This window comes from Drosophila simulans, chromosome 2R (assembly GCF_016746395.2).
Source record: "Drosophila simulans strain w501 chromosome 2R, Prin_Dsim_3.1, whole genome shotgun sequence".
In the NCBI taxonomy this organism is placed as follows: Eukaryota; Metazoa; Arthropoda; class Insecta; order Diptera; family Drosophilidae; genus Drosophila; species Drosophila simulans.
In genome coordinates this window covers 4389078-4415078 of record NC_052521.2, presented here as the reverse complement: position 1 = coordinate 4415078, position 26001 = coordinate 4389078, and the positions used below count along the sequence as shown (strand labels likewise).

The 26001-nt window shown below is 43.6% G+C and overlaps 8 protein-coding genes and 1 long non-coding RNA gene across 12 annotated transcripts; 2 read left to right on the top strand and 7 right to left on the bottom strand.

The window, feature by feature from the left end:
- Nucleotides 1-62: 62 nt before the first annotated feature.
- LOC27207657 lies at nt 63-1378 on the bottom strand. The gene is made up of 4 exons (XM_039291517.2): nt 984-1378; nt 833-918; nt 631-769; nt 63-574 (listed from the first exon to the last, which is right to left on the bottom strand). Exons 1-4 carry the CDS (start codon nt 1105-1107, stop codon nt 477-479), a joined length of 447 nt encoding a protein of 148 aa, XP_039147451.1. The 5' UTR covers nt 1108-1378; the 3' UTR covers nt 63-476.
- An 89-nt stretch (nt 1379-1467) lies between these two features.
- Nucleotides 1468-7675, bottom strand: LOC6733310 (23 kDa integral membrane protein). Its single transcript, XM_016167564.3, has 5 exons — nt 7519-7675; nt 6783-6866; nt 2458-2820; nt 2207-2398; nt 1468-2143 (listed from the first exon to the last, which is right to left on the bottom strand). Exons 2-5 carry the CDS (start codon nt 6840-6842, stop codon nt 2072-2074), a joined length of 687 nt encoding a protein of 228 aa, XP_016026232.1. The 5' UTR covers nt 6843-6866; nt 7519-7675; the 3' UTR covers nt 1468-2071.
- Nucleotides 5287-6537, top strand: LOC123327075. Its single transcript, XR_006541531.1, has 3 exons — nt 5287-5441; nt 6182-6214; nt 6332-6537. It is a non-coding gene; the product is annotated as an uncharacterized LOC123327075 (long non-coding RNA).
- A 410-nt stretch (nt 7676-8085) lies between the features above and the next one.
- Nucleotides 8086-9880, top strand: LOC6733309 (23 kDa integral membrane protein). Its single transcript, XM_002080332.4, has 5 exons — nt 8086-8243; nt 8877-9068; nt 9141-9302; nt 9440-9637; nt 9695-9880. Exons 1-5 carry the CDS (start codon nt 8184-8186, stop codon nt 9764-9766), a joined length of 684 nt encoding a protein of 227 aa, XP_002080368.1. The 5' UTR covers nt 8086-8183; the 3' UTR covers nt 9767-9880.
- A 1336-nt stretch (nt 9881-11216) lies between these two features.
- Nucleotides 11217-13308, bottom strand: LOC6733308 (23 kDa integral membrane protein). The gene is made up of 3 exons (XM_002080331.3): nt 13136-13308; nt 11925-12116; nt 11217-11859 (listed from the first exon to the last, which is right to left on the bottom strand). Exons 1-3 carry the CDS (start codon nt 13193-13195, stop codon nt 11413-11415), a joined length of 699 nt encoding a protein of 232 aa, XP_002080367.1. The 5' UTR covers nt 13196-13308; the 3' UTR covers nt 11217-11412.
- Nucleotides 13309-13640: 332 nt separating this feature from the next.
- On the bottom strand, nt 13641-14656 carry LOC6733307 (23 kDa integral membrane protein). Its single transcript, XM_002080330.4, has 3 exons — nt 14302-14656; nt 14073-14237; nt 13641-14013 (listed from the first exon to the last, which is right to left on the bottom strand). The coding sequence occupies exons 1-3, from the start codon at nt 14551-14553 to the stop codon at nt 13762-13764; spliced, it is 669 nt and encodes a 222-aa protein (XP_002080366.1). The 5' UTR covers nt 14554-14656; the 3' UTR covers nt 13641-13761.
- An 896-nt stretch (nt 14657-15552) lies between these two features.
- LOC6733306 (23 kDa integral membrane protein) lies at nt 15553-20617 on the bottom strand. Its single transcript, XM_016167563.3, has 6 exons — nt 20519-20617; nt 18816-18927; nt 16571-16762; nt 16346-16507; nt 16089-16283; nt 15553-15911 (listed from the first exon to the last, which is right to left on the bottom strand). Exons 2-6 carry the CDS (start codon nt 18873-18875, stop codon nt 15840-15842), a joined length of 681 nt encoding a protein of 226 aa, XP_016026230.1. The 5' UTR covers nt 18876-18927; nt 20519-20617; the 3' UTR covers nt 15553-15839.
- Nucleotides 18992-20605, bottom strand: LOC6733305. Of its 2 annotated transcripts, none has more exons than XM_039292027.1 (2): nt 20519-20605; nt 18992-20175 (listed from the first exon to the last, which is right to left on the bottom strand). In XM_039292027.1, exon 2 carries the CDS (start codon nt 20166-20168, stop codon nt 19449-19451), a length of 720 nt encoding a protein of 239 aa, XP_039147961.1. In that variant the 5' UTR covers nt 20169-20175; nt 20519-20605; the 3' UTR covers nt 18992-19448. The 2 variants fall into 2 exon arrangements, with proteins under 2 accessions (XP_039147961.1, XP_016026231.1); XM_016167562.3 differs by lacking the exon at nt 20519-20605 and adding an exon at nt 20241-20510.
- A 2130-nt stretch (nt 20618-22747) lies between the features above and the next one.
- LOC6733304 (G protein pathway suppressor 2) lies at nt 22748-25619 on the bottom strand. 3 transcript variants are annotated; one of them, XM_016167561.3, is made up of 5 exons: nt 24868-25619; nt 24712-24811; nt 23984-24034; nt 23407-23891; nt 22748-23096 (listed from the first exon to the last, which is right to left on the bottom strand). In XM_016167561.3, exons 1-5 carry the CDS (start codon nt 25297-25299, stop codon nt 22899-22901), a joined length of 1266 nt encoding a protein of 421 aa, XP_016026229.1. In that variant the 5' UTR covers nt 25300-25619; the 3' UTR covers nt 22748-22898. The 3 variants fall into 3 exon arrangements, with proteins under 3 accessions (XP_016026229.1, XP_016026226.1, XP_016026227.1); XM_016167558.3 differs by having other exon boundaries at nt 22748-23084; XM_016167559.3 differs by lacking the exon at nt 23984-24034 and having other exon boundaries at nt 24868-25618.
- Between the last annotated feature and the right edge of the window lie 382 nt (nt 25620-26001).

Sequence of the window (26001 nt, the reverse complement as noted above, 5' to 3'; positions counted from 1 at the left end):
TTATTATTTGTTTTTTTTTTATAGTGTTTGGTAATTCATAAGAATATTTCTCCACACTGTGATGTTAAGATACAATATTATGATGTACGGATTCTTCACTTAATAAATATTAATAAAAAAAAAATTATTTGTTTTAACAAATCTTTGATCTTAATATTTGTCTAGCAAACATCCTTCCACATGCGAGCACAATTTTAAAATTTCGTGCTCCACTATCTGTGTAATGGGTATTTGGCAGTCGAGGTACTTAAATTTAACACTTCCCTCTTTTCTTGGTAATTTAATCCACAAACTGACAAAGGGCGCCAGGGAAATGTGTCAAGGTACACTACCAACTACATATAGTTACCAATAAAAGGCTAGAACAAATTGCCTTGAATCTATTAAATGAATATCATAGAAATGATATGTTTCAGGAGGACATAAGAAGTGAAAGCAAACATTTTACAAAATATGATAAGTTTCGTTAAAAACGATTAATTAGTGGTCGCCTTAAATAAAAGGTCTGATTCTTCTGGTGGCCTTAGGGTTCGGGAATAGCTTGCGACTGTTAGAAGGGAGACCAACATAAGCCCTGAAATAAAAAAAATAGAATAAAAGAGCATTAATCATACAAATCTATGTACCTACCGATACCAAAGTAGTTGTGAACTTTTTCATTGGTACCCAAGTGTTCTCCTTGGAAGTCGAACAGGATCAAGTGTAGAACAAGGCCAGCTAAAATAAAGGTCGAGGTCATCAGAAGCCACCATTGCAGATAACACAGATCCTAAACGCGAAAGTTCGGGGTTCGTGAGAGTCCTCTTAAAAAAGGGAAGGAGCCTTCGCAAACCTTAAACTTGATTACGACCATTAGGGTTCCGCACCAGCTTTGCATTGTCCACAATAAGTAGTAGTTTTCTATTCCCGAAGTGAAAACTGTGCCAAATAGATAAACATGTATTTCCTAAGAGTTAAGTTAAGCTTATAATAGCCTTTATCACCTTGCGGACCATAAAACCTGATATAGAAGAAATGTAATACTAAATTGGCGGCCACAAGAAAGTTTATAAAAATGGCAAAGATAAAAACCAGAATTTTGAAAATGTGCTCGAGCAAACAGCACATGACTGCGATACTGAGTGAACTGATCTATGCTGGCTTTTGTTGAAAACAGTAAACGAGTTACTGCCATAGAATATTAAAAAACAGAGTACACAGTAATGGCTCTAATCATCGAATTTCATTAAGGGATCAACGTAGTCGCGCAGGCAATTATATGACCTGCCATAATAGTAATAATATCGTTGGCGAGTGCACATAAATTTCAAGTGGCCGTGGAAGCCCAGAGGGTATCTAGTAATTGTAGTTCACATACGAATATAGTGCTTAGTAAGCTAAAGTCGCTGCCATGACAACTTGAGGACATAACAAACCGTCTGAGGTTTTCGTTTTCAGCCCCTGAACAATTATACAAACGCAAGGGTATTGGTATATAAATACATAGTAAATGCTTTATTCATAAATTTCTTATGCAATTCGAGCTCTCGATTGTTGACGCTTCTTTCAAACTTAAATCTTTCCCGGAGATTCTCCTTACAAATATGAATCGAATGAACAATGTACTTACAAACATATATACCAGTATATACATATGTTTATTACAAATTTATATTTCTTTTCGCATTGGGGCTCTCAACAGTTTATAGATTATATCCTTAGTTTTAAACAAATATATCATTATTAACGTGTTTATGTTGTTAATTTGTGGGGATTCGGTTTAATAAGTAAAACGTTTGTACAAAGGCTTTGGAAATAGCTTTGTCTGCTCGTTCGATCGTTAGGTACAAAACGAATTTTACCAGAAATACATAGGATATCAAAAATGTAAGCGTTTCATATCGCCTTAAACTAAGCTTCTTCTTGTTTTTTTTCCGTAACAAATATCCACTTAAATGGCTTATTTCAAGGTGTTATTGTATCCCTTTGTGTAAGTGCGTTCAACGACTGTAAAAGTTAATGAGAATGTGAGGAGTGTGTGCTACTGGATGTGAGTGTGCCTCTAGATGTGGTTGATGGATGCACCTATTGCTTAGTAGGCGTTCCGGCGCTTGTAGTTACGCACATTGTTGGCCAGGCAACAGGCAAAGATGAAGCCGATCAGCTAAAATGGATATTTGGTTAATAAACCGGCTAAAGGAACATATATTCAGCGTATAATTCTCACCTCCACTCCGATGAGGCCGATGCCCACATATTTAGCGTTCTCAGATCCAGCGGTCATTAATTCGATGAACTTTCCACGGCATCCCGGGTAGTAGTTGGCCGGGTTCAGGCACGAGCCGCTGCAACAACTTGAGGGCAGCAGTTCTCCCTTGGCAACATAGTCCAGAGCAGAGCTTGATCCGCAGCAGTGCAACTAAAGATTGCGTTGCGAAGTCATAAATATGGAAAATTCTTGGTTTTTGAAGCACTTACCGATTTCTGAATGGTATCGAAGACACCATCCTTATGAGTAGTGTCTGAATTCCATGCATTCTCGATAACGTTTCCCATTGCGTTCTCAAACTTCTCCTTGTTGGTAAACAGCAGAATAACGAGCGTCAGCTGCAGGATCAGCAGGATCAGCAAGAAGACGGCATAGCTCATGGTCATGCAGACGGACTCGCGAATGGCACCGCAGCATCCCAGGAATGAAATGAAGACCACAATCGAGCCCAAGCTGATAAGAATGATCGGCATGAGAGCCTGTGGCGGGAAGCCCACTTGTCCATTAACTTCGATTGTACCGATGCTCTTCAGAATCAGCACGCCATAAACAATGCTCAAGATGCCGATAATCTGTAGGTGAAGAGAAACGAAGGGTAAGACATAGTTTTAACTTAGTAATTAAATGAACTAATGACACGACGTAACAGATACATAAGATACGCACTGCTTTTTTACTTCCCACAAACAGCTCTAAATATAGTTCAAATTAATCAGCTCGCTCTCGTTTATTTTAATTGAAAGTGCCGGAGTGGAAGAACTTTCGCAATTACCATGCTGAAAAGACTTAATTACCACAGAACCCAGTAGCTGACCTCAGGGATTCCTGGTCAGGCTCAGGCACGCCATAAGCGGCGCATGGTTCAAGATAATTAAAATAAGTAAGCGCGTTACGTAATTCCCCACTGAAATAGTTTGCTACCACCACAATATTGGTATCTGTCCAAGAGTATTTGCTGGCCAAACAAGGCTAAGACCGTCCGATCTGCTCGGATAAGATAAGGCAGCCCAAGATGAGAACTGAAAGCCAGCCGAGCGCCGAGCGCCGCGCATCCCGTGACATTCACACATGACAAGGCCACGGAAATCTCGACCAATTCTGCGGCACACCGTAGTTTTTGATTTTACGGCGGGGCTCCGTTCAGCTGGTCAGACAATGCAAATCAACTTTGATCTTTCGACTTGCAGCCCCAATTACGCGGTCGGTCATCAATTGAATCTGCTTGATTTCATTATGTGTGCATGATGCTCGCGGCCACTGTATCTGTATTTCTGTATTTATATCTACGTGGCGTGTGGGCTGCCTGGCTATAGCTCCGCAGATCGAGAACTCGAGCGGCTGCGCGCGAGGAGCTTTGAATGCAATGTGGGCAGCGGAGGCAGCTGGATGTGATTCCGTGTCAAAATCGAACCAAAAGTATTTCAAAATCCGAACAAAAGAAAGCAAAACCCCGGCACTCCGCTAATTGTTCCACTTTGCCAGCACCAATAAACAAAATGCGACATGAAAACAAGAGTTTTCGTTGGAAAACCTGTTTGCAGCCGCCAACTTTTCCTCCCCAGCTTTTACTCATTTCAGCCCGATTTCGGCTAACGAGGACATTACACAATCCGCATAAATATGGCCGAGACAAAGCTGTTGCCCACATTTCGCCCAAAACTGTCGGCGACAGCTTCAATGACGTCACACTGGAATGAGAATACAATGCAAATTGCTTTTGCAAATACCAGAAAGCCCGAAGCAAGGGTCTGAGATCATATTGCCTACCAAAAAAAAGCACAAAATTAAACAGAAAAACAACCCTCAAGGGAAACGAAAATAGTTGAGAGTTTTGCGTACCGCAATAAAAAGATAGATATATATTTATTAATGTGCGGAACCACACCCAACCATGTGAATGGCTCGATTGGCGCCAAACTGACTGCATCCTCGACTCGAACGAGTAAACTTGAAGTGAGTGTGCTTAGGTAGGTGGGGGACACAACAGTTTTGAGCTAACCGATGAGCAACAGGACATATGCGTGATGGGAATGCTCAAATGCAAGATTAAAGTGTACATTTTAATTGGCGTAGTCATGCAATGGATATATATGTCACGCTGCATCGAACACTGATGAATAGATACACTATCTCAAAGCCTTTAGCATTTAAAGGGATTTTTTGTGATGTTTCACAGAAATCTGGATATAAAACCTTGTGCACCCAAGAGAAAATTCAAGCTAAAAACTATCTTAGCTACATTATATAGTGGCTAATAGCAGATCATCAGCCATCTACCTTAGTCTGCATACAATTATTACTTTTGTACAAGTCTCGTACCCTAGAATCAGAATCACTTTCCCAATACCACTCCAATAAAGTACATTCCTTAGAAAAGCTGAAACTCAACAATTGACATGTGTCATCGGAAAACATTCGGTGCGATTTTCGATATTCTGTTTGGCTTTGGCTAAACGGATAAGTAAATATTTACTCCAGAAGTTGTTTGCACCACGCCTTGTGGCACAGGAAACGGCTATCGACGAGCTGAATGCAGGTCATTCAATACCAGTCGGCCTTACACTCATGGCCGGCACTGCACGCCCTTTTGCCAGCCCAGCAGCTGTGACTGACTTGTTGCGCTAATTATGGCAATACAGGTTTGTCATATGTTCTAGCCCACTTTTTGCCAAGGAACTGGAGAAAACCCGCTCACACAGACTGGGGAGTAACTACAATAACTTATACTTTACGAAACTTGCAATGTGAATAATGCAATTTTCTTGGGATAGTGGAAAGCAACGTTTTATCATTCTGACAGTAATAGCGAGTGGTTTTTCTCAACATTTTTCTGACAAACTGCGAACTGTTGTTCTGCCATTTTGCTTGTCGCTGCTGTTTTTCAAGCGTGGCGGCGGCAGCTTTTTCACTTTTAGCTGTAGTGGTGCTCGGCGAGCTCTGAAAGCGGCTTGTTAATTTATTTGGCTTGTCTGTCAAGTGTGCTATGTACTCGGCTATATACTCGATCCGGCCAGATAAATATCAACACGGCTCGCTGTAAGTGTAGACCGTGTATATGTACTACAAACTTCGGCTCTGCCAACCAGTTGATTGCTGTTGCCTTTGTTTTATCGCTCTTCTTTCTCTAGAGCAACAAGTTTTTATGTGCGTCCCCGCTTTGGTTCTTTCTGCTCATTTACCTACTTATGTACAGGTATGTTTGGGCCACAGGTGCGGGCAAATCAAAAGATCTTTACTTATACTCCAAACTATTAAGCCTACATCAGCATACTTCACCAACATTAGCCAAAAAGAGTAATAGATAATAGATTGCTGATAATACTCCGTTTATAAAATTTTATGTTGTGGCATTTTTCAGCATTGTTGATAACATTTTGACCGCAGCTGTATCATTTTATATTTATAATTCGTTTCGCTTTTCGGTTTGTTGCTTCACGTTAGTGACTCACATTGCCCGTGTTTTTGCAGGCACCTTTGCGAATGCAAAGTATTCAAAAATTTACGATGAGTATAACATCATTTGCTTAATTATTATTTTAACCGCAGTTTACAGGGTTTTGGCCCGGCAAGGCTATCACGTGTGTGTTCGTGGGAGTGCTCAAAGCCCATTTGAGCCCAAAAACTCTACTTCAAAAATGCGCTGAGCGCGAACCTGCAATCGTGTTTATAAGAGTTTAACATTACACAGACATGATAAATGAAATCGTATCTTGTTTCTAACCAGAAAGTGTTTACGTACTCATTTTTGAAGCAAGGGATTTGGAATTATTTTAAATACCATAATTATAACTCTTCAATAAGTTCGAAATTGATCCATATTGGTAAACCTACTAAGTTATTTTATGTATTTATATAAATACATATCAAAATATTTGTATACATCTTCCTGTTTTATTATATTATTAATAGTTAAATAACATTTTTTTTTTTTAGCATAACCGGAAGTTTAAATCTAACTAAGGAAATGTGAGTCTTTTTTGAATTAGCGGAAATCCTCTCCGGAACTCAGATAAACATTTTTGACTGTTACGATTTTTTTATTTTCCTTGCAAATCCCAGCCATTTTTTATTTCTGCTTCTCAGAACCGAGGAGTTTCGCACCGAAAGCAAACCATCCAGTTGCTGGAGTGGAAGCTGAACAGAAGGCGTCGGCGATGACATCACCAGAGTTCAATAACGAGTCTGAGAGACTGAATCAGCGGGCTAACAACAGAAAAGCACGAGTTCTCGACTTCTCAATGCGCCGCCTCTGTTCCCAGGGTTATATTACTAAAGTTTCAATATATCTACATTTATATACATGTGTACCTGGATTTATCACAGAGTACTCAACACACTGCATGCACAATGCACACGTTGTATGCGAATGAATTTATCGACTCTTATTTCGACAGCACTTTCGTAACATAGTGTCCCATTTTGGCTTTCACGCAACTCTTTTGTACCGGTTTTGTATCGGTTTCGATTTCGGCGGTTATAAACCAGAAACGTAAACATAATCGAGACACACACATATGTATACTTATGTACTCACCGACACAATGGTGTTGAATATGAAGAGGATGTATTTGACCATAGATGTGCCGCAGTCCATCTTGATGTTGCTTCACTGTACCGTCTGGAAGGGGAAGCGAAAGAGCGCAATCGAATGCGACGTATTAAAACGGGTGTGCAAATGAATCAATTGGCAGGCTAAGTGTACATTTACAAGCGATAATCACGTAAATAGATGAAATACACATGGGATAGAGAGGGCTGCTGCTGGTGGCCAGTGGCGATAAGGCTTTCAGAAGCATCCCATTATTACCCCGTTCCGAATTCGTTGCCCGGGCAACAACAAAGGCAATAACAAATGCAGCGTGCCACTGCGGCAACAACAACAACAACAACGCGGACAACAGACAACGAAGGCCGCGTCAATGGGGCTCGAAGATTCAAGTGGGGAAAATGGGAAAAGTTCACTGCACTCTGTCAAGGAGAAGAGGAAGCGCAGCATACGCTTCACCCTCCGCCCCGCACTCCTTGCACAACACTTTTCCACACGTACTACGCAGTCTTTTGTTTTCCTGCCTTCTCCTTCGCCACGTCCTTCTTGGGACTGCTTCTTCTTCCCAACCACTTTTTGCGGAGTGCAGCATCATCTAATTTATTTTTGTGCTCTGGCGAGCTGGGAGCGCCAAACGAACACCACTCGTTTCCGCTTGCAGCTCTCTGGCTAATTCCGAGAATCTCACTACGTTTAATTGGTCTAGTTTAGAGCGCATCATTACCTTCGCCTTTAAATTATCACCAAGTTAAATTCCCACGAAATGCGCGTCCGTTCAAGTCGAACAACTTTTTGTTAGTCAGTGTGACCGTGGCGGGAGCGCTCTTATAAGCCCCGATTCGCCAAAGCAAGCCCTAAATATGCCAGCACAGCCAGGGAACTTTGATAAGGAGCGAAACTTCGGTAACTGCCTATCAATTACACATTCGCACTAGATATTACACCTTGTTCCAACCGAGTCACATTAATCGTTAAATTATTAAGTTTTGGTACAAATTTTTGGTGATTTAGTATATTGTAAGTAAGTTAATTACCGTTGAACGACTACTAATTTTTCCAAAATAAATTGCGTATGCTTCGACCTAACCTTGTTTAATATCAAAATAACTATGTTTTATCAAGAGCTGTTTAAAATATTAGTACACCTGTACGAATGTACCTCGAAACCGGCTATTTGGTACCTAGGTACTTTTGGGGAAATCGTTTGCATTGCAGCAACGCTTTTTTTATCGCCGCTTAAGTCTAGCAGAGCTTTTAGCGATAGGAAATGCGCTCATAAAAATATTGCTATATATCAGACTTTTTCAGTATCAAGCGGACCACGAACGAAATCGCATCGAACGACTTGCTCTTAAATCGAAAACAAGTGAAATAAAATACATCTCAGCAATGGATTGCGGCGGCGTCTTTGTGAAATATGTGCTGTTCATATTCAACATACTGTTTGTGGTAAGACTCTAGGTCCTCAAGAGATACAAAGATCAGCAATAGTGAAAAAGCGGGCGGTATCTTATCCGGCAAAAAATGACAAATAAACTCTCGAAGCTCAAGATTCCGTGCGAAGAGCCATAGATACTCATTTCAAAAGTTATCTTATCGAAAAATACTGGGAAAAGTGGTTGGAAGTGGTAAGAAACCTGGCATTCTTTAAATAAATCATTGCATGCCAATGCCGAACGTAATTACGGCTAATGAGCCGAAACACAGTTGTCGGAAAACACAATGTACTCGGAAAGATAAGGGCATGAGTAATACCATACGTTGGAAGTCGTATCCACCATCCCCCTCAAAGATCTGGGGACCACATAGTATTCGTGATGAAATTGTTTACAGCCTCCCAGCGAAGCAAGCAATGAGTCGATCGCAAATCGCAGTGAAACCAATGCTAGTTAGGCTTGGGTTCTTACATAATGGATTATCATTCGCTCTAATTTGAACACAAGCCAAATGTATGACACTCAGAAGACAGTAACTGGGAACTTGGGCGGGGTGACTGTTATCCAATAGGCCTGATTCACCAGCCACCATGAGTGGTGCCGAAACCACTGACTAACTAGCACACTCTTCGTCTTTCCACCTTAGATATGCGGCATTTTGCTTATCACCTTCGGCTCCATCATGGTGTCCACCATAAAGGACTTCTCGGGCGTCGGCGAGACCTTCACGGCCAACAGCGTGGCCATCATCATCCTGGTCCTTGGCTGCGTCGTCTTCCTGGTGGCCTTCATGGGATGCTGCGGCGCCATTCGCGAGAATGCCTGTGCTCTGACCTCGGTAGGTGACCACGATGCACGCCCTGCTGGGTGCAACAATTGAATCTATCCCTCTGTCCCTCTATGCTTTCAGTACTCGGTGGTCATGCTGGTGCTGCTGGTCAGTCAGCTGGCCCTCATCATCTACGTGTGGGTGGACCATGTGCAGATACAGCAATCCCTGGAGAAGATCGTCCAGACCATCTGGGATCAACGCAAGACCGATGCCCTCCTCATGGACACACTGCAGCGATCGGTGAGTTCTGCTGCCCCTCAAGCATTACATTGTGGATTCTTGTTGTTATTTAAGTGATACTCAATGAAGATTGTCTACCTACTGTGTTGTTCCACATTCACAAAGATAGCTTAACCGAGAATATACTCTGATTCCAGTTCAAGTGCTGCGGCTTGAACGGCTTCGCTGATTACGGCATTACGTATCCCGCCTCCTGCTGCGACTCGCCCTCCAATGGAACCTGCGCACTAACCCAAGTCATGACGCGATCCAGTTGCCTGAAGGCCGTCGATTCCTTCTGGGACACCAACGTGAGCATCATCAAGTACGCTGGCCTGGGTGTGACTGCTGTCGAGGTGAGGATTGAGTAGGATGTTCTGCGAATTCGCCAAACTGACTGGTTCTTCTTTCAGCTTGTGGCCTTCATTTTCGCCTGCTGCCTGGCCAATCAGACCCGCAACTCTCAGAGACGCCAGAACTACTAAACGATGAAGCGCCATTAGTAGTGTAGTATTAGGATTATCTCCCGACCCATTTTAACGTCATAAAGTCAATATGAATAAATAAAACAAAGTGCTTCGCATGCTTACTCTATATAATTTGATAGTTTATGATCATAACAAGGGCATTTCCCGATAAGGTAAATAAGGAAATGGAATGCCTCGACTAATAGATACTCCTTACTAATCCAATGAGAGTGCAAACGAGATCGAGATATGAACAGCAAGGGAACTTCATCTTTAATAGCATACAAGCGCCACCTAGCGGTCACATTTGTAGATCCCAACGCCCTCCTTAACATTAGTATCTCGAATAATGGAGTAAGTGCACATCCTTGCGGAAAAAATAAGTTTCTTCGATAACTCTAAGAAACAAGTGCTTCTCACTATGTGGACTAATTAATAAATGGTAAAGTAAATATTATTTGAAAAGACAAATATTTTTAAAATATATTCCTTACATTCTACATTAATGTAAAGCAATAATTATAACATTTTTCTTCTCTTCTCTTGAATACAAGGATTTTGTTGATAAGCAAAAATTCTACATGTCAATGTCAGTTTTGTTTTAAACACTTTATCTATTAAATGCTCGATGCGTAGTGTTTAAAAAATTCTTCTCCGTCTTCTAGTCGAAAGTCAAAAATATTTTGTGAATGTATTTCATCTTTTTAGATCGCTATTCCTGATTTTTTCAAACCTATTTAAGAGCTTAAGCTTAGCTTAAGTCCAGTAATATGCATATTAAACTTGTGTGAATATCAGTTGAATAAATCAATTATGTATAAGCAGAACCCTTCACTCTGGATTCTCTTATAATTGGTCATTGATTTAGCCAGTGTTACAAAGCTATTATTAATCTATATATTTCTAAATATAGCTACTGGGAGCTAAGCGAAATAACGGTAATTTTAAGTTGATCAATTAAAGTTGCAAAATATTAATTAAATTTTTCTTGGATTGGTTAATTCTCTATGAAATTATTAGTAGTAGGGAAAAATTGCTACCTAAATGGCCTTCATCTACAACAGGAGCTATTTCTCACTAAACAAGCTATTTGTGCAAACTCTTTTAAAAGCTGAAATTTCCCTTTGAAAGTTGAGAATGTCACATGATAAATTGGAAAAAAAAAATTTTAAAATACGCAGTGGGGGGAGTGATTGGAATTCTTGGGAAATGTCCCAAATGTTAATAAGGGAAATTTAATGTTATCAAATTCCGTCCAATGTTATTGTCTTAGCATCTTAACATATGTATGTTCACTTAACATATGCTTTACATAACAGAAATTCTCCAAAATTTTCAAACTTATGGAAATAAAAAAACGCCTAAGTGTATGCCCCAATTTCTGCAAATTCTTTAGAGTTTTTAAGCCAGTTAGGAACATTGTGATGCCTAAATGGCCCATTTGGCCTTATAAAAAAAACGAGAAATGTGAAATGTTGTAGCGGTATATATTAATATTGGCACGGCTCGAAAAAGAGTTTATGGAATAACATAAGTAGTAATAGATAAATAGGATGGTTCCTCCGAAATCTAGGCGTTTATATTAATATTGGCACGGCTCGAAAAACAGTTTATTATATGGTAACATAAGTAGACATAGATCCTTTGGCTTGTTCCTCCCAAGTCTATGCGTACACCTGGCGACCTGCGTTCTGGCTGCGCATGCAGTTGGTCAGGGCGCCGGCGATGAGGAAGACGACCAGGTCGAAGATGCAGAGGCCCAGGCCGGACCAGCGGATGATGTCCATGTTGTCGTTCCAGAACTCCTCGAACTTGGCGCTGCAACCGGGCCTCGACTGGTAGACCGCGGGGGTACTGCAGGTGGCCTGGCGGTCCAGGTAGCCGCAGCAGGTTCCGGGAACCGAAAGGCCGATGTTGTTGTAGTTGGTATAGCCGGTATCGCCGCAGCAGCCGAAGGTTTCCTCCAGCACGCCCATGGCAGTGTAGTCATGGGTGTCCCAGAGCAAGTTAACCAGACTGGTCATGTCGCCCAGGAAGGCAGATCGGTTCACGAAGACCCAGCACGTGAGCACCAGTTGCAGGATGAAGAGCACGAAAACCATGCTGGTGTACTGCAAGATTCCACTCCAATTATATTGAATTCCTTGGGATATATATGCTCGTCACGCAAACTTACCGCTCCGGTCATGCAGGCACTCTGCCGGAAAATGCCGTAGCAGCCGAAGAAGGACACCACGAAGATGAGGCCTCCCAGGACGGTGACGCAGATGGGGATGGTGTTCGTGTCCGTCCCACTGCCCGCGGCATCGAAGTGGCTCAGATCGGACAGCATGATGGATCCCAGCACGATCAGGAGGATGCCGACGATCTGGAAGTGTTCGGATGATTACTAGGAGCCATCTCTGGTTGCCTGACAGTTCAATGGTCATAAGCATACCACATTAAAATAAATGTTTAATGGTATTGTAAGTATCCGAGAATATGTCCTGAAAACTTGTCCACAAACTGGACAAGGATGTCGGTGGCCAAGATCTTTATTTGATTCTTTAATGTTACATAGTGATTAAATAATCAAGTTTAATACTTTAATACAAATTAATGAAATTCACAATCAGACGGATATGACTAGTTATAACTAAGCTGATAAAAAAACAAACTTTAATCAGCCTTTTCTGGTAATTCCTAGTTTGAAAAATGTATCTTTTAACTGCGTAAATAATGCGAGTAACTACATATTTAGTTAGATAAAAAATAAATGATTATTTAATTATGGGTTGTACTTCCTTAGTTTATTTATCCAAATCATCTGTTATTTACTCCAACTTAGCATTGCTAAAATATGAACTTGTGTGCATGTGTGCCCCCTTTGAAGCTCATTTTGAACTCATTACTTATATTACAAAACACTGATAATGCCAATCAACTGATAAAATTCGTGTATGTCCACTTGCATTACAGATAGATATTATTATCTATGCCAGCACATTTCTATGAATAATAGTGCTAAACCTTGTGACTCAAAGCCAATCGAAAGGAAGCGACCGATGCGTAATTTATGGATTTTCACACTTTATTCACTTGTTTTAAATTATGCAGAATAGAGTTCGATATTTGTTGCATATATATTGTTTTGCATATGACTTTATTGTTGAATGAAAGAAGTCAGCTAGAAGGTCTTAAATGCTATATAGTATTTTCCAGAACATAGGTCAAGATATTATTGAAAGAAATTCAAATAAATAAACAGGTACTGTTTGATAAATAAATTTACATAATTAATGGACATTATTGGAAATTCATTTTAGTTGTAACTTATTTGGGATTGGCACCCAGTAGTTTTTGGTATTAATACACGGCTCATTACACTATTAACCGCCAAGCACTTACCAAAAACACGATATTGACAATATATAAAATAAAGTTGACTATTCCCGATAGACAACCCATTTTGAAAGTATGTAGTTTGCTCCTGTATTTAGTAGAATGAAATAAACACAATTGTTTTATCCAAAGGAGTTGTGGTTGGGTGGGTGGTTGGTTCTGATTTTATCGCGCACTCGCGTCGTTTACTGTCGTTCGATTGGACTGGTCCCCCAGATGGGCTACTGTTTTTAAATTGGCCAACAGACACGGACGCTATCGGAGGAAAGATACGCGAGTGCCTGTTATCATAATCATGGCCGAAACGAAAAATAGATAATGGGCAATGGGCGGCGGGCGGAGATCGATAGCCATTGCCATATGGAGCTGATTCACCACTAGCGAGGGCATTCGATCTCGGAAACGCGGCACTGGGCTTACGGGCCGATAAGGACATACTTTTTGGAAAAACATCAACCTGTCCTGATTAGATAGACGGCAGCCAGAGGTAGACAGCGAATAAGCAATAATATTTCATTGGGCTTAACCTATTCCGGTTTATTTACGGTGAGTGAATGAGTGAGGGAGGAATTCGTGTGCTGGACATATGCTAGGAACTGATCTACGGCTAGGGATGGTGCCAGACTTCGACTCTAGCGCTTCCTCATCGCGCTGGCCAGGCAGCAGGACATGATGAAGATGCCCAGCTCGAAGAGGGCGATGATCAGACTGCTCCACCGAATCAGGTCCGTGTTGGAGGCCCAGAAGTCGACGAACTCCTGCCGGCAGCCAGGTCGCTGGCTGTAGATAGCCGCCTCGCACACCTTGTTGCGATCCTTGTAGCCGCAGCAGGAGCTGGGCACGGTTTCGTACTGTTCGTAACCCGTGTTGCCACAGCAAGTGAACTGCAATGAAATAGACACGTAAATATCCGGAGCAAACTAATGAATTTCGGGGAACTTACGGCCAACTGGAGGGCATCCATGGGGTATCCCTGGGCGGCATTGTTCTCATCCCACGCCTTGTCCACTGCCTTGCCCATGCTGGACAGGAACTTGTCGTTGGCCGCGAAGATCCAGATGGAGAGGGCCAGTTGCAGGCCGAACAGAATCAGCATGCAGATGGCGTACTGGAAGGAATGGCAAGTCGGTTAGCTTCCAATTTGGGTCAGTGGGTCGTATCCGAGTGCTTACGATGGTGGTGCAGCAGGCGTTCTCGCGAATGGTGCCGCAGCATCCGAAGAAGGCCACCACGAAGGTGACACATCCGATGACGATAATGCAGATCGGGATGGTCTGGGTGTTAACGCCTCCGTCGAAGGCCGTGAAGTTGCCCATCGTGGAGAGCATGATGGAGCCCACCACGATGAGCAGGATGCCGCCGGCCACGAACACCAGGTTGAGCAAGTACAGCATGTACTTGAACATCGCGGATAGACAGTTCATGGTGCTGGGTTCTGTTCGGGTTTCTCGTTGGCTAGCTGGATAATCCGTTCGTTCGATGCGACGATGTTCGTCTAACTGAATGGGCCTTCTGACAGAACCCGGCTATTAAAGCTTACTCGGAGTCCTCATCTTATCGGCTGCGCTCTTATCTCGGCCATAAAATTCCGCATGTACTTGTGCTGGAAGCTCCGATGCCCAAGTACTTGTACTTGGTGGTTCGCTTTGCACCCACGAGATACCAGATCATGGAGGTGGTCCGAACCCGGGAAATTACGTCCTTGGCGCAATGATTCATTCAATGAACGGTCGGTGCAAACTGCTGGGGGCGGAATTTTATCTAGCCCTCGTGCGATTCCATCTTGGAGGCGTTAGATCGTTCACAAGATGAATCATTCACACCCTCCACACCTTGCCTTATCAACAATCAAGAGTTCACCGTACACGCTGACTCACACATTACGTTGCTCGGAGTCCGTTTCCCCGTGAGTCCCCGATCTTATCGCATAGATTTACGTACTATCAATCGAGCAATAAACCTTTTAGAGAGTGCACTCCCTAACTCCAACAACCTGATTTAGATTTTGACAACTATTGGGGTTTCCGCGGTGGAATAATTTCCCGTTGACATTCAAAAACGGCTATGTTCCCTTCATAGATAAAATAGCTCAATGGAGATAAGATTTCGTCTAAGCCCTAAAAAGCTAACCGACTAAATATAGTCTTCTGATAGGTTAGTTCTACGGAAATATGTCAATGATTGATAATGATCTGCAATCAAGGTGTACTTGTTGGTTTGGGCCAGCTCTATTTGTACTTATTATTATAGATTAAAACGTTATCACGAATGGCTCAAATCCTCCCTCCCGTGGCAATTTAGAAAAATAGGTGCTTTAGGGCTTAAATCGAATTGCAAACAATGTAAGCAAATTATTGCCATACGAAAGTGCCACTTTCCGACTATCGAAAGTATACCGCTTTCCCATTAAGACAAAGACTAAATTTTCGTGAATTGTAAATAAATTTCTCCGTTTATTGCAATCTCCAGGAGTATAAATTATTTTGTACAGTTAAACATATTAGCACATTCAGTGTAACTTTGAACAAACGATCTTACAAAAGGGATCGTTTCGCATTCGTCATTGGATTTGCTGCATTTGCCGCTTACGCTTGAGATTATGCGAATTTTAATGGCCATCTGTATCAGGTAAATATTCGTAAAATTGGGCAACATAATTCGTACTTTCGGTTTCAGTTAAAATTAGTGAAGGGCCTTAGTCCTTTGTCGATTAATATTCCGCACGGCGTCTATAGTTTCGAATGCTGTTCGCCAAGCAACAGGCGAAAACGAATCCCACGAACTGAAAGCAAAAAGGGTGTGGTATATAAGAAGATATAGGTGTAAAATCCCGAAGAAATCGCAATGGAAGGTAGGTAACTTGGTCCCATCCATCATATTTTTTCGAAATTCACATGGGGAAGCACCTATCTTCGATGATCGATTTCGTTCGATTGCGTTACTCTGGACAAAGACTTACTTCGATGGCGGCGATGACCAGACCGGCATACTTGATGATGTCGCTGTTCCTGTCCCAGAACTCGACGAAGGTGACCTTGCATCCCCGCTGGTAGACGGTCTCCCGGCGGCAGTTGTTGGTGTCGCTGCAGCAGGAGGGAGGGAACTTGCCCTGGAAGGCGTAGTCGGTGTAGCCACTGCGTCCGCAGCACTTCATCTGGGGGGCAGAAAGTCGGTTGAAGGTGTGTCAGATGTCCTTGGAAATCCCCAAATACTTACGCTGATCTGAATCGCGTCCATGTAGTCGGAACGACGGGTGCGATTGTCCCAGGCCTTCTCGACCACGTCGCCCATGATCTCCAGGTACTTGTCCTTCTGCACCCACATGTAGATCACCAAAGCGAGTTGGCCAATCATCAGGACGAACAGCAAGATCGAGTACTGCCACAAAGAATACATTTTGAATTGCAAGATGAATGGCGAGATGCAGGATCAGTACGCTACCGTCATGGACATGCAGTAGGACTCCCGAATGGCTCCGCAGCAGCCGAACCAGGAAATCAGCAGGATGATGGCGCCCAGGATGATCATCGTCAAGGGCACCTGCTGCGTGCGCAGGGCCTCCGCGAAGTCATCGATGCTGTGGACTTTGCTGATCAGCAGAGCTCCGAACACGATCAGCAAGATGCCGCATATCTGAGGAAGGGAAATGTTCAGTTTATTAATCCTACGGCAACCAGGGTAGTTTAGTCTAACTAAACTCGAATCCTCAAGCCCTCAGATTTTGACATTGGTCAAAAACAATCACTTCATATCCCTTTTATATTGCTATTGCTAATCATGTAATAAACTAATATAATAACTAAGTTATTTATGATTTAATTTGATCAAATGATTTTTAGTATCGAATTTCTTGTTTCTACCAGACTTGCGATACCAAATCGCCTAAAGAATATTCATTCAAATAAATGCTTATTGGGATATCATGAGCTTTTTTGTTTCATTAAAAAGCTTTTAGGCGTTAAAAGCTCATGTCTGTTGTTAGATAAATAATGTGCACTGCGAGAAACTAGAATTACTTTCTGTTTTTTGTCCAGTTCTTCGGCGATTTTCGTTTACCGAGTTTCCGATTGGCTATTTGCATGGCTATCAAAGGCTTATCTCTTATCAATCCGATTCGCTTCGTTAATTAAGATTATGCATAAAAGCGATAACTATCAAAAACATATTTACTCTGGCTTTGATTTTATCGGTTGACGTAGTCATTAGATTAGATGCTCCCCATGTCAAACTATAGTTCATAAATTCGTGGGATTGCGCCAAACTGCAGCATGACTCAGCCGCCGAGCTCAGCGGTTCATGGGATCAGATTAGTTAGCATCGCATCCGATCAGAAGAGAGCGACATTTCGACACTGGTCCAATTATAATAATGACCAGCCCACCCACTCGCACTCGTCTGGCATTTCAAGATCGCTCGGAAAACACCCCCACCCCTCCCTCGGAAAATTGAGTTCAAGTGTACCGCCAACGACCCCCGGGTTTCCATTCCATCATGTGCGTGTGTAGATGAAATTTCGTTGCTTCCGAGTTTTGGCTCGTCGTCTCACAATGGGAGCAAGTTCACATTTAATTAAGTCAACTATTTTTGGGTGAGACCCCCCTCCCCTCCTGAGCCATTACACAACTTTCCACACAGAAAAAATATTTGTATGTTTCCATGTTGGTTCTCAAGTTAATTCCAGCCACTTTAAAATGTCAAAAAGGTTTCAGAACTGCGGAGCAATCAAATGACCTATTTCAAACAGATAGGTCATCCCATCCATCTCGTTGACCGATTTCTCCATCAACAAAAAGGGTTTTGTTTTGTAAATTTTGTTTATCCGTTTACTGCCCTCCGCCCGTAGTGAATGACATCCATGTTTGCGTGACCGGAATAATGCGCTGTGCCTCCGACGCAGTCGGATTTCCCAGCTGCAGCAAGTCAGGGCACCAGACTGGGGCCCAAACTGGTTGGACGAAGTACAGTTCCACCTGGCGGTGCAGTGACTTTGGGGCAGTGAGTTAGAAGTTGCAAAACCATATCGAAATGCCACCGTTGCTGGCGTTTCAACGATTGTTTGGTTGCCGTTTGGAACCAGTTAACCTCGAACTGACTCCGACTAATGGGATGCATGTTTGTGGGGCTCGGTTGTGGGGATCGAAGCAACAGAAACTCGTTTTGGGACTCCAAAGTAAACAAAAGAGTACGTAGTATACACAAATTTATACAGAATTTTTCGGGTACCGCTACGTCACAAGCGTAGCCCAATTTTAATAACTGGTTTTGGGAATACTGATGATGATCTCAAGCTCTGCCCCCCACTTTGCACTTACAGTGCGTTTCGTAACCGGAAAGTGATAGTGCTGATGGGGAAAGAGACTCCATAAATGCTATAATAGATCCCAGTTATTGAACATTATTTGAGATATGTTTAATTTCATGAAATCTAAATATGTTTAGCCGACCTAAAGGACACAAAAATACAAAAATGCATTCAACGGGTGCTATATGTACTCATGCTGACCAGTTTTGTGGGCCTCGACTTTCTCAGCCAATACTGAAAACACCAATTTTAGGAAAACCAGTTTATTCCGCACCAAAGTTATGATATCACTGCGAGCCTAAAACGCCGAGAAGTCGATCTAAGCTTGGCTGCTAGCGCTGGAAATTATGTAATGTAGAATCTAGACGTATGTGCGCTACTCACCGAACAGAGCAAATTAAATATAAATAGGATATATTTAACCATGGAGATTCCGCAGCTCATGTTGCCCGAGTTTTGCCAGAGATTGCTGGTGGAGATGGATGAAGAACTGCAACTGATCGTTCGGGAGACGAAAAGAATGGAATGGAATTAAGAAATTCAGATACAAGCGTGAAAAGTTAGGTATTTCGGCATTTTATTTGGGAAACACGCACACGTACACACACAGGCACACGCACTGATGTCATCCGTGGTAAAAACATTTCGCTTATTTGAATATTAAAAAAATGCTGACGTTCTTCGCTCTACTGGGTGTGGAAATTAGCACACGATCACGTACCGCCTGGGCATCGAAAGTCGTTGGGCAAGTCGCTAGCTATTCCCTTTACTAATAAGCTTTTGAGACTGACTTGTGTACTTGCGCTGGAGGTTTTGTAAACAAATGCTGTCTTATATCGCAGATGATATTTGCCAATCGTAGAACAATAAATAGCAGGCAACGCTAAGACACAAATGCACAAGCTAGTAAACAGGCATAATGAAAATATAGAGAGTAGCTGGCCATGGAACTAAGTTGATGGTGGCGTGCTTGCTAGCCCTGTAAATGGGTTTGTGGCAGGAACGGGGAGATCGCAATCAGCGCACTAGCTCCGGCAGCAGCTTCTCCTTGGGCAACCAGCGCTGCCTCAGTTCGTTGTAGCGGCGCCAGATGTAGGGATAGCCGGCGGCCCAGGAGAGCCAGGCCTCCTTCTCCGCGGTGGTCTGCTCCACCTTCTTCAGATGCTGGTAGTACTTCCCGTTCTTCTTAACCGCGGCGGCGGCATCCTGCACGAAACGGGCAAAACGGAGCTTGAGCAGGGTCTCCGAGACGTCCAGCAGGCGGTTGCCCCGCGGCGGATGCACCAGGCACAGCTGGCAGACGACAAAGTCCTGTCCCTTGGCGGACTTAAGGGGCAGGAAGGTGGCCTCGCGGCCAATGAGGCACTGCTGCAGCCAGGAGTAGCCGTTGGCATTGACGCGCACGCCCGGCAGCTTGACGGGCAGCAGGCGTTTGCGGCTGGTGAAGATCGGAAGCAGCGGCCGGTGCTGGATCATCAGCAGGGTGTCCTGCTCCTGCTGCTTTACCCCGGCGATCTTGCCCGTGTGCATGACGCGCTCGCTGATCAGGCGCTCCGGGATGTGCGAGGGCTGCTTGAACTGGCGCACCAGGTAGGCCGGCTTTCGCTTGGCATAGGCCACGGCCAGCATGATGGCCGAGGTGCCGTAGATGACCAGCTCGCTGCCGCGCGTATCCCGCTCCAGGAAGTTACATAAGTCCTGGTACTTGGCCACCGCAAAATCCTTGGCCGCCTCCATTGGATAACTGGAAAGTGGTCGCTGGTTAGGCTTTTTCGGGTTGGGCGCCGCCACTGGCGGGTCTCACTTTACCACTTGGGGCGTTATGTCGCTTCGCTGGCCTAATCTATATGTAAAACCCTGCTAATGGCTAATTTTGTCGCTGATTCCGCTTTTCTTGGCTGCAATTCTGTTTTGCTACTGAACAGACTTTGACATTTGCCTCACTGGAGTGCGAGCGGGACAACTAGTGTGCCGGTCGGGATCGCTCTTTCGGCACCTTACAACACTGCCTGCTACGCCACTGTCGCTCTCGCCCTCTCTCACACACACAAGCACACGGAGTTTGAAAACAAAACCCACACACACACCTTGAGTTTTCCGCCTTTTGAATGAGTTTCTAAATGATTTTACGCGCGCTCCGCTTTTCGAACCGTTCGTGAGCAGTTGGCAATGCTAACTGAACTGAACTGATCGGTCAAAAGCTGCGCCAAGCAGCCTCAACCTGTTGCGTCGCGCACACACACACGAGCATAATTCGTTTTGTTTTGGTTTGTTTCGCCACCCCCTCCCCACAACGGTAATTGCTGTAACTTGTTTTTCCGCTCTCTGTTACCAATCGCGTTTGTTTATTTATGCAAATTCGAAATGTTTCGGGAATTACGTACATATTTGTTTAACTTTTACTACTAATAAATGTTTTATCTATGCAAATTCGCTGCGGTTGGAGTTTGTGTTTTAATAGAAAAGTGAGAAACAGAGATTCGCCTGGAAAAGGGAGCAAAAACCTCACGTTGAAGATATATGGAAATTATAATTTTGTTTACACCTCGAAAAGTTTTTATAAGGTAAAAACAGGAAATTGTAGGAAAAGTTTGTTTTCGGTATATTAAAATACAGAGATACATGTGGAAAATCCCACATGAATTGATCTTCTAGAATTTCGAGTTAATGGAAAATGGCTGGAAACCGCAAAACTTTCGATGCGATTTCCGCTGGCGAACGTATTCTGCGGTTTTCGACTCGGCTCGTCGTGGGCGGATTTTCCTCGAAAGTGGCCTAAAGCCAAAGCCAACCAGTTTGGGCCGCTGTGCAGGTCTTGGTTGGCCAGCCTACTATGGCTTCGGGCATGGCTTCCGTTTTTAATTACCAGACAGAAGGGCGTTGTAATTGTGTTTAGCTTTTCCTTGACACACACTGGCAACAACAACAACAACAACACCATAAACTGGTTTACAGCTTACGTAATCCAATGAAAACGTGGCTTGGAAGCATTATTTTCGGATTTCGGTTGGTTGGGAAGGGGGTAGGGGAGGGGAGCGCCAACTGTCGCGCCCGCTGACATTCCTAATTAACAAGTGTGCTCCGCACAATTAACCTCACGTTGTTCCGTATTCAAATGTATTTCCACAACGCCCGGCACACAAAGAGAAATATAAATTCGTATCTGCATCGATCGGAATCGCACTATCTGAATGGAACTCGTACTGGGATGAGTCACTGCCCCTAAAGATGGAAAATTGAATGTATCTAATAGATACCCGCGCTCAAGATCGTCTTTATGGTTTCCCACATTTACTTAAGATTAATATATTAAAGCAATGCAATAATTCGCACGAACAAATCGAGATACTTTGCAGCTCTATTTCTGTTTCAGTAATTTGGAATGCAGCACGAATTCTTTGGAAATATAACTCATACTGATTTTCCCAAATGGAAAAGCCATACATATATGATTATAAGTAGAAACACATATAAAGACATTCTAAGAATATACAGAATTTGAAATATAATTTCAAATTACCAATATTCATATTATTTGGAGTATGATATATTTTTTTCTACAGTGCTGTCTTCCCAAGTATTGTCAAAATAGAATCAATTATGAATCATTTGCTTGCACTTCTGGTTAGCTTCCTCGAGCAAATACTTTCTGTAAATGTCGAATTAGCGTCAAATGAATGACTTAAGTGAGATTGCCTCCCAAGGGGAGGACACTCGCTGGCGAGGAAAAGCCCGTGGCTGAGATTGAGATCTGCATGCGTCACACTCGAGCAATTTCGAAAATGCACTACTGCCGCGGAAAAACCTCAAGCTGCTTCCCATGGGTGCGGGGTATCAAATTAGCATGTACACAGAAAGTAAAACTACAGTGAAATCAATCTCAAACAAAAGAGTGGGGAATTCGATAAAGTTTCCATTTAAGCGTTTTCAGTCAAAATTCCTTTTACACATTATTCAAATATGTTTTTCTGTTAGTTTACTCAACTTGCAGCTGGACAAACAGAAAGTATTTTTTTTCTCAGACCTACAGTATTTAGATATTAATACAAAGAAACTTCGTCATAAAAGTGGTTGAATGAATCCGTTTTCATACTTATTTGCTACTTTAGCAAATAATTTCTATATATGCACACATGTATAAATGACAATTTCAAAAACTCTTTCGAATTCGACCAATTTTGCTGTTGGTGATCAGAACTACGATACCCCAAAGTTATAGTACACACCATCGTAACCACAGAACCACTAGCCCATTGATACCAAATATGAAATCAATATTAAATATCAGTATTATATCAATATTATCGATTGGAAAATAGGGACGCCATAGTTGTGTGCTTTATTTCGTGTTTCGGACTCCACGTGGGAAGCGTAGTCAGTGTTGTAATGTCCATTTAAAATCGTAAGTATATCAGTTAGCGAGTTCCGTAGCGACAAAAGGGGTTAGGGGTTCGCCCGCAGCCGAGGCTAGTACAATCGTCGCGTGTAGTGCATCTGCTGACCAGGAGGCGGCTGGGCGGAGCCGGATCCAGACGGGGCTCCCGGCTGGCCAGGCAGCATCGCCAGCTGTTGCCGAGCCATCTGCTGCTCGTGGGCGGATCCACCTCGTCCAGGGGCATAGCCCTGTGTGATGCTTCCCGCTGTTTTCGGATTCTGTGGAGGAAACTGGTCAGGTGTTAGTCAAGTGACTATTTAGTTTTTAAATTTTGATATCAAATATGTTCTAATGCGTTTTCCTATTTGTAAGAAATCTTAAAACCTTCATTAAAAACTGCAACAATGTATTTGTTTTATAGAAAAGAGCTCTTTTTCAAGCTGCTGAGACTTTTAAAAACATTTTCTCACTACCTAATCCTTGACCTTTTATTTTGAAGTTGTAAATCTATCTCGTTTGTTCTAACTTGTGAATTCTGGGACACTGCCACGGCTAATTAACCACAATTAAATCTCCGTTGTTGTTGAGAATGAGACCCACCTGGCTGCTGCTTATTTGCAGCACGTTGCTGTGCAAAGAGAGTTCGTTGAGCAGCGGCTTGAAGATGACGCCCTCCGGCAGCAGGTGTGGCGGAGGCGGGACGTGGCTCGGCGGCTGGCCGTCGTGCTTCACCTCGATGTGGTAGCGGTCCGGTAGCTTCTCCATAGTCACGTGCGGCTGGGAGGCCTTCACCGAGATGCTGCCGCCGGCTTGAGCCACCAGGTCTGCCTGCGAAATGGTCGGCTGGTCGAGGTTGATGTGGAGCACTTGCCTGGGCTGCGACTGCGACGATGCCTTGGGCGACTGCGAGTCGGGCGGCTTGCTGACCGTGGCGCTGGGCAGGTCCACGTGGTAGGCCTGGCGCAAGGGAAGGTTGTAGTTGTAGATGGACTGCAAGCGGGCGTCCGCCTGGTGCTGTGTCGTCGGCGGAGGAGCGACCGTCTGGTAGAAGACCGTGCCCGTGCCCGGATACTGCGCCGATGTTTCTGGAAGAGAGGAAAAGCGAGGGTTAATTGGCGAATCTGGCTATCGTTCCGACGGAGGATCTCGGGCTTGGTATTGCAAGTGAGGTGCTTACTGTTCCATGATAATCTAGCATAGTCCGCGGCACGACGGTAGTCATCGTGTTCTGCGAATCGATCGTAAACAAATAACGAAATGAACATAAGTTGTGTGCCTGTGTTGTTAGAGGTTAGTGTGCGCAGTGAAATGGATTTCTCATGAACGGGACGGAGTGTTAGCGAGCAGTTAATCAAGAAGAACAGCGAAAGCTCCACAGAACAGATCAATCGGCGATTGAATTACACCTTTAGCCAATGCCAGTTTGCAGTTGAATTTTATAACTCGGATTAACTGATAGGGAACCCTAAATATATCGTTTCTATACTATTATTACCTTCAAAATAATGAGGTAATTTAACCATCCAATACAAAGCCTAAGCAGCACTAAACTTTCTTCACATCAAATTTATCATTTACTTAGCTTGTAGAAAGGTTTTATAAATCTGTCCTAATTGAAAGTTCAATTGAAAAAACTTAGAACCTTATGAGCTTTAAAAGGGCTTGGCATTCAGAATGTACAGATAATGACATCACAAAAAACACATACTTCATCTCTCGCCCAAATCAAAATCATACATATGTGCTAACCAGTTCAATGACTAATCAAACTATGAGCAGATCCCATATTCGAGTTTATAAAATCCAACCGAAATTGCGTGCATGAGACTTTGGACTGTCTGCCTGAGGCAGCGTTCACTGTATCGGAGGCCCAGGGACCACATTGTCGACCTCTTCCTGGCTTACTCTGCTGGGCGTAGCTGGCGGCGCTCTTGTAGTAAGCCTGCTGCTGACTCGGCGGCGATGGACTCCTGCCACGTTTTCCTGGCTGTCCGCCGGACGGGGGCTGCGCGGAAAAAAAAGACCATTAGAACCTGAACCCCCCAAGTGCGCAGTCCAGACCTTCTGCATCAGCGTATGGTGCTGGTGTTGGAGACGCAGGGGCGGCAGGAAGACCGGGCTATTTGCCGCCGCCTGCTGGATGGCGAACAGTTCGTTCTCCTTGGCCAGCTTCTTGCGCGTTTCGTCCTCGTTGAGCACCTTCTTGAGTTGGACGGTCAGCTGATGCTTCTGGCTGTGCAGGTCGGCCAGCTGCTCGTCCAGTCGGGTGATCTGGCCGCGTGTGTCGTCCAGGGCCACCTGGTTCTGCCGCTCCACCTCCTCGCGCTCCCGGCGCAGCCGCTGCTCCTCGCACTGCGCCTCGAACTCCTCCTGGCGCCGCTGGCGGTCCGCCACGATGAAGCCCTTCAGTGCCCCGCGCAGCTTCTCCGCCCGCTCGGCCTTCGCCGCCTGGGCGGCCGCGTTGCTGTTGTTTACCGCTGATGCTGGCGGCATCTTTGTGCTCTGCTTAGTTATCTTGCCAATTTTATAAGCGTTCGTGGACGACCGGGCAATCGCGACTGTTCGACCGATCCGACCGAGAGGCTCCACAAATGGAATGGCGTGCTGGTGGCGGTGGGCTGGAATCCAGGTGGACACCGCTACGGGAATCAATGGCTGGGCGTCTTGGGATCACTGCAAATGCTCGACGCCGTGCTGCACTTTATTTTCGTTCACTTTCAGCACGGTTTTTTGTGGTAAACAATTTGTTGAGTGAGTGGGATGTGCCGACCAGTGTTGCCACCTATCGAATGAATAATGGGCTGAGCTAGCTAGAAAAAAGCTACTTTCCGATTGTGGTGGCAAATCCTAGGTTTACGTTCGAATTAAATTACTTAAAAAAATTTATTATTTCTTTAAAGTTTATATTATTTATATTACTTGGCACACATTTGAATTTAATATAAGATACAAATAGTCAACTCTAATCGATACTTATGGGTCGGTATCATTTTGGAAACAGATTTCCCATATAGTTATTGGAAAATCCGAACTTAAAAGCCTTCCGCCAGATATTTTAGAATTCTGTGACTCATCAGGGAAAGTAAACCTTCCCACTAAGGCCTTTTTTATTTTAAATTAGCCCTCTTTAAGTCTATTTTTCCCTCTCAATTATTTCAGTAAAATATAGAAATGTCTATCGATATTTATTAAGTG

Excerpts from the sequence above, each read along its gene's own strand:
- LOC6733309 (XM_002080332.4), top strand. The coding sequence starts at position 8,184 with ATGGATTGCGGCGGCGTCTTTGTGAAATATGTGCTGTTCATATTCAAC. Across the intron at positions 9,069-9,140 it reads ATGCCTGTGCTCTGACCTCG|TACTCGGTGGTCATGCTGGT; the intron begins GTAGGTGACCAC and ends CTATGCTTTCAG. Across the intron at positions 9,303-9,439 it reads TGGACACACTGCAGCGATCG|TTCAAGTGCTGCGGCTTGAA; the intron begins GTGAGTTCTGCT and ends CTCTGATTCCAG.
- LOC6733304 (XM_016167561.3), bottom strand. The coding sequence starts at position 25,299 with ATGCCGCCAGCATCAGCGGTAAACAACAGCAACGCGGCCGCCCAGGCG. Across the intron at positions 24,812-24,867 it reads ACCATACGCTGATGCAGAAG|CCCCCGTCCGGCGGACAGCC; the intron begins GTCTGGACTGCG and ends TTTTCCGCGCAG. Across the intron at positions 24,035-24,711 it reads CGCCAGCTACGCCCAGCAGA|AACACGATGACTACCGTCGT; the intron begins GTAAGCCAGGAA and ends ATCGATTCGCAG.
- LOC6733308 (XM_002080331.3), bottom strand. The coding sequence starts at position 13,195 with ATGGGTTGTCTATCGGGAATAGTCAACTTTATTTTATATATTGTCAAT. Across the intron at positions 12,117-13,135 it reads TTGTCAATATCGTGTTTTTG|ATCGTCGGCATCCTCCTGAT; the intron begins GTAAGTGCTTGG and ends GAACACTTCCAG. Across the intron at positions 11,860-11,924 it reads GTGCCTGCATGACCGGAGCG|TACACCAGCATGGTTTTCGT; the intron begins GTAAGTTTGCGT and ends GGAATCTTGCAG.
- LOC27207657 (XM_039291517.2), bottom strand. The coding sequence starts at position 1,107 with ATGTGCTGTTTGCTCGAGCACATTTTCAAAATTCTGGTTTTTATCTTT. Across the intron at positions 919-983 it reads CAGGTTTTATGGTCCGCAAG|TTTTCACTTCGGGAATAGAA; the intron begins GTGATAAAGGCT and ends TATTTGGCACAG. Across the intron at positions 770-832 it reads TGGTCGTAATCAAGTTTAAG|GATCTGTGTTATCTGCAATG; the intron begins GTTTGCGAAGGC and ends TTTCGCGTTTAG.
- LOC6733310 (XM_016167564.3), bottom strand. The coding sequence starts at position 6,842 with ATGGACTGCGGCACATCTATGGTCAAATACATCCTCTTCATATTCAAC. Across the intron at positions 2,821-6,782 it reads TATTCAACACCATTGTGTCG|ATTATCGGCATCTTGAGCAT; the intron begins GTGAGTACATAA and ends CTTCACCTACAG. Across the intron at positions 2,144-2,206 it reads TCGGCCTCATCGGAGTGGAG|CTGATCGGCTTCATCTTTGC; the intron begins GTGAGAATTATA and ends TATCCATTTTAG.
- LOC6733307 (XM_002080330.4), bottom strand. The coding sequence starts at position 14,553 with ATGAACTGTCTATCCGCGATGTTCAAGTACATGCTGTACTTGCTCAAC. Across the intron at positions 14,238-14,301 it reads ACGCCTGCTGCACCACCATC|TACGCCATCTGCATGCTGAT; the intron begins GTAAGCACTCGG and ends CATTCCTTCCAG. Across the intron at positions 14,014-14,072 it reads TGGATGCCCTCCAGTTGGCC|TTCACTTGCTGTGGCAACAC; the intron begins GTAAGTTCCCCG and ends ATTTCATTGCAG.
- LOC6733305 (XM_039292027.1), bottom strand. The coding sequence starts at position 20,168 with ATGGAGGCGGCCAAGGATTTTGCGGTGGCCAAGTACCAGGACTTATGT.
- LOC6733306 (XM_016167563.3), bottom strand. The coding sequence starts at position 18,875 with ATGAGCTGCGGAATCTCCATGGTTAAATATATCCTATTTATATTTAAT. Across the intron at positions 16,508-16,570 it reads CCTACTGCATGTCCATGACG|TACTCGATCTTGCTGTTCGT; the intron begins GTAGCGTACTGA and ends TCTTTGTGGCAG. Across the intron at positions 15,912-16,088 it reads TGGTCATCGCCGCCATCGAA|TTCGTGGGATTCGTTTTCGC; the intron begins GTAAGTCTTTGT and ends TTTTGCTTTCAG.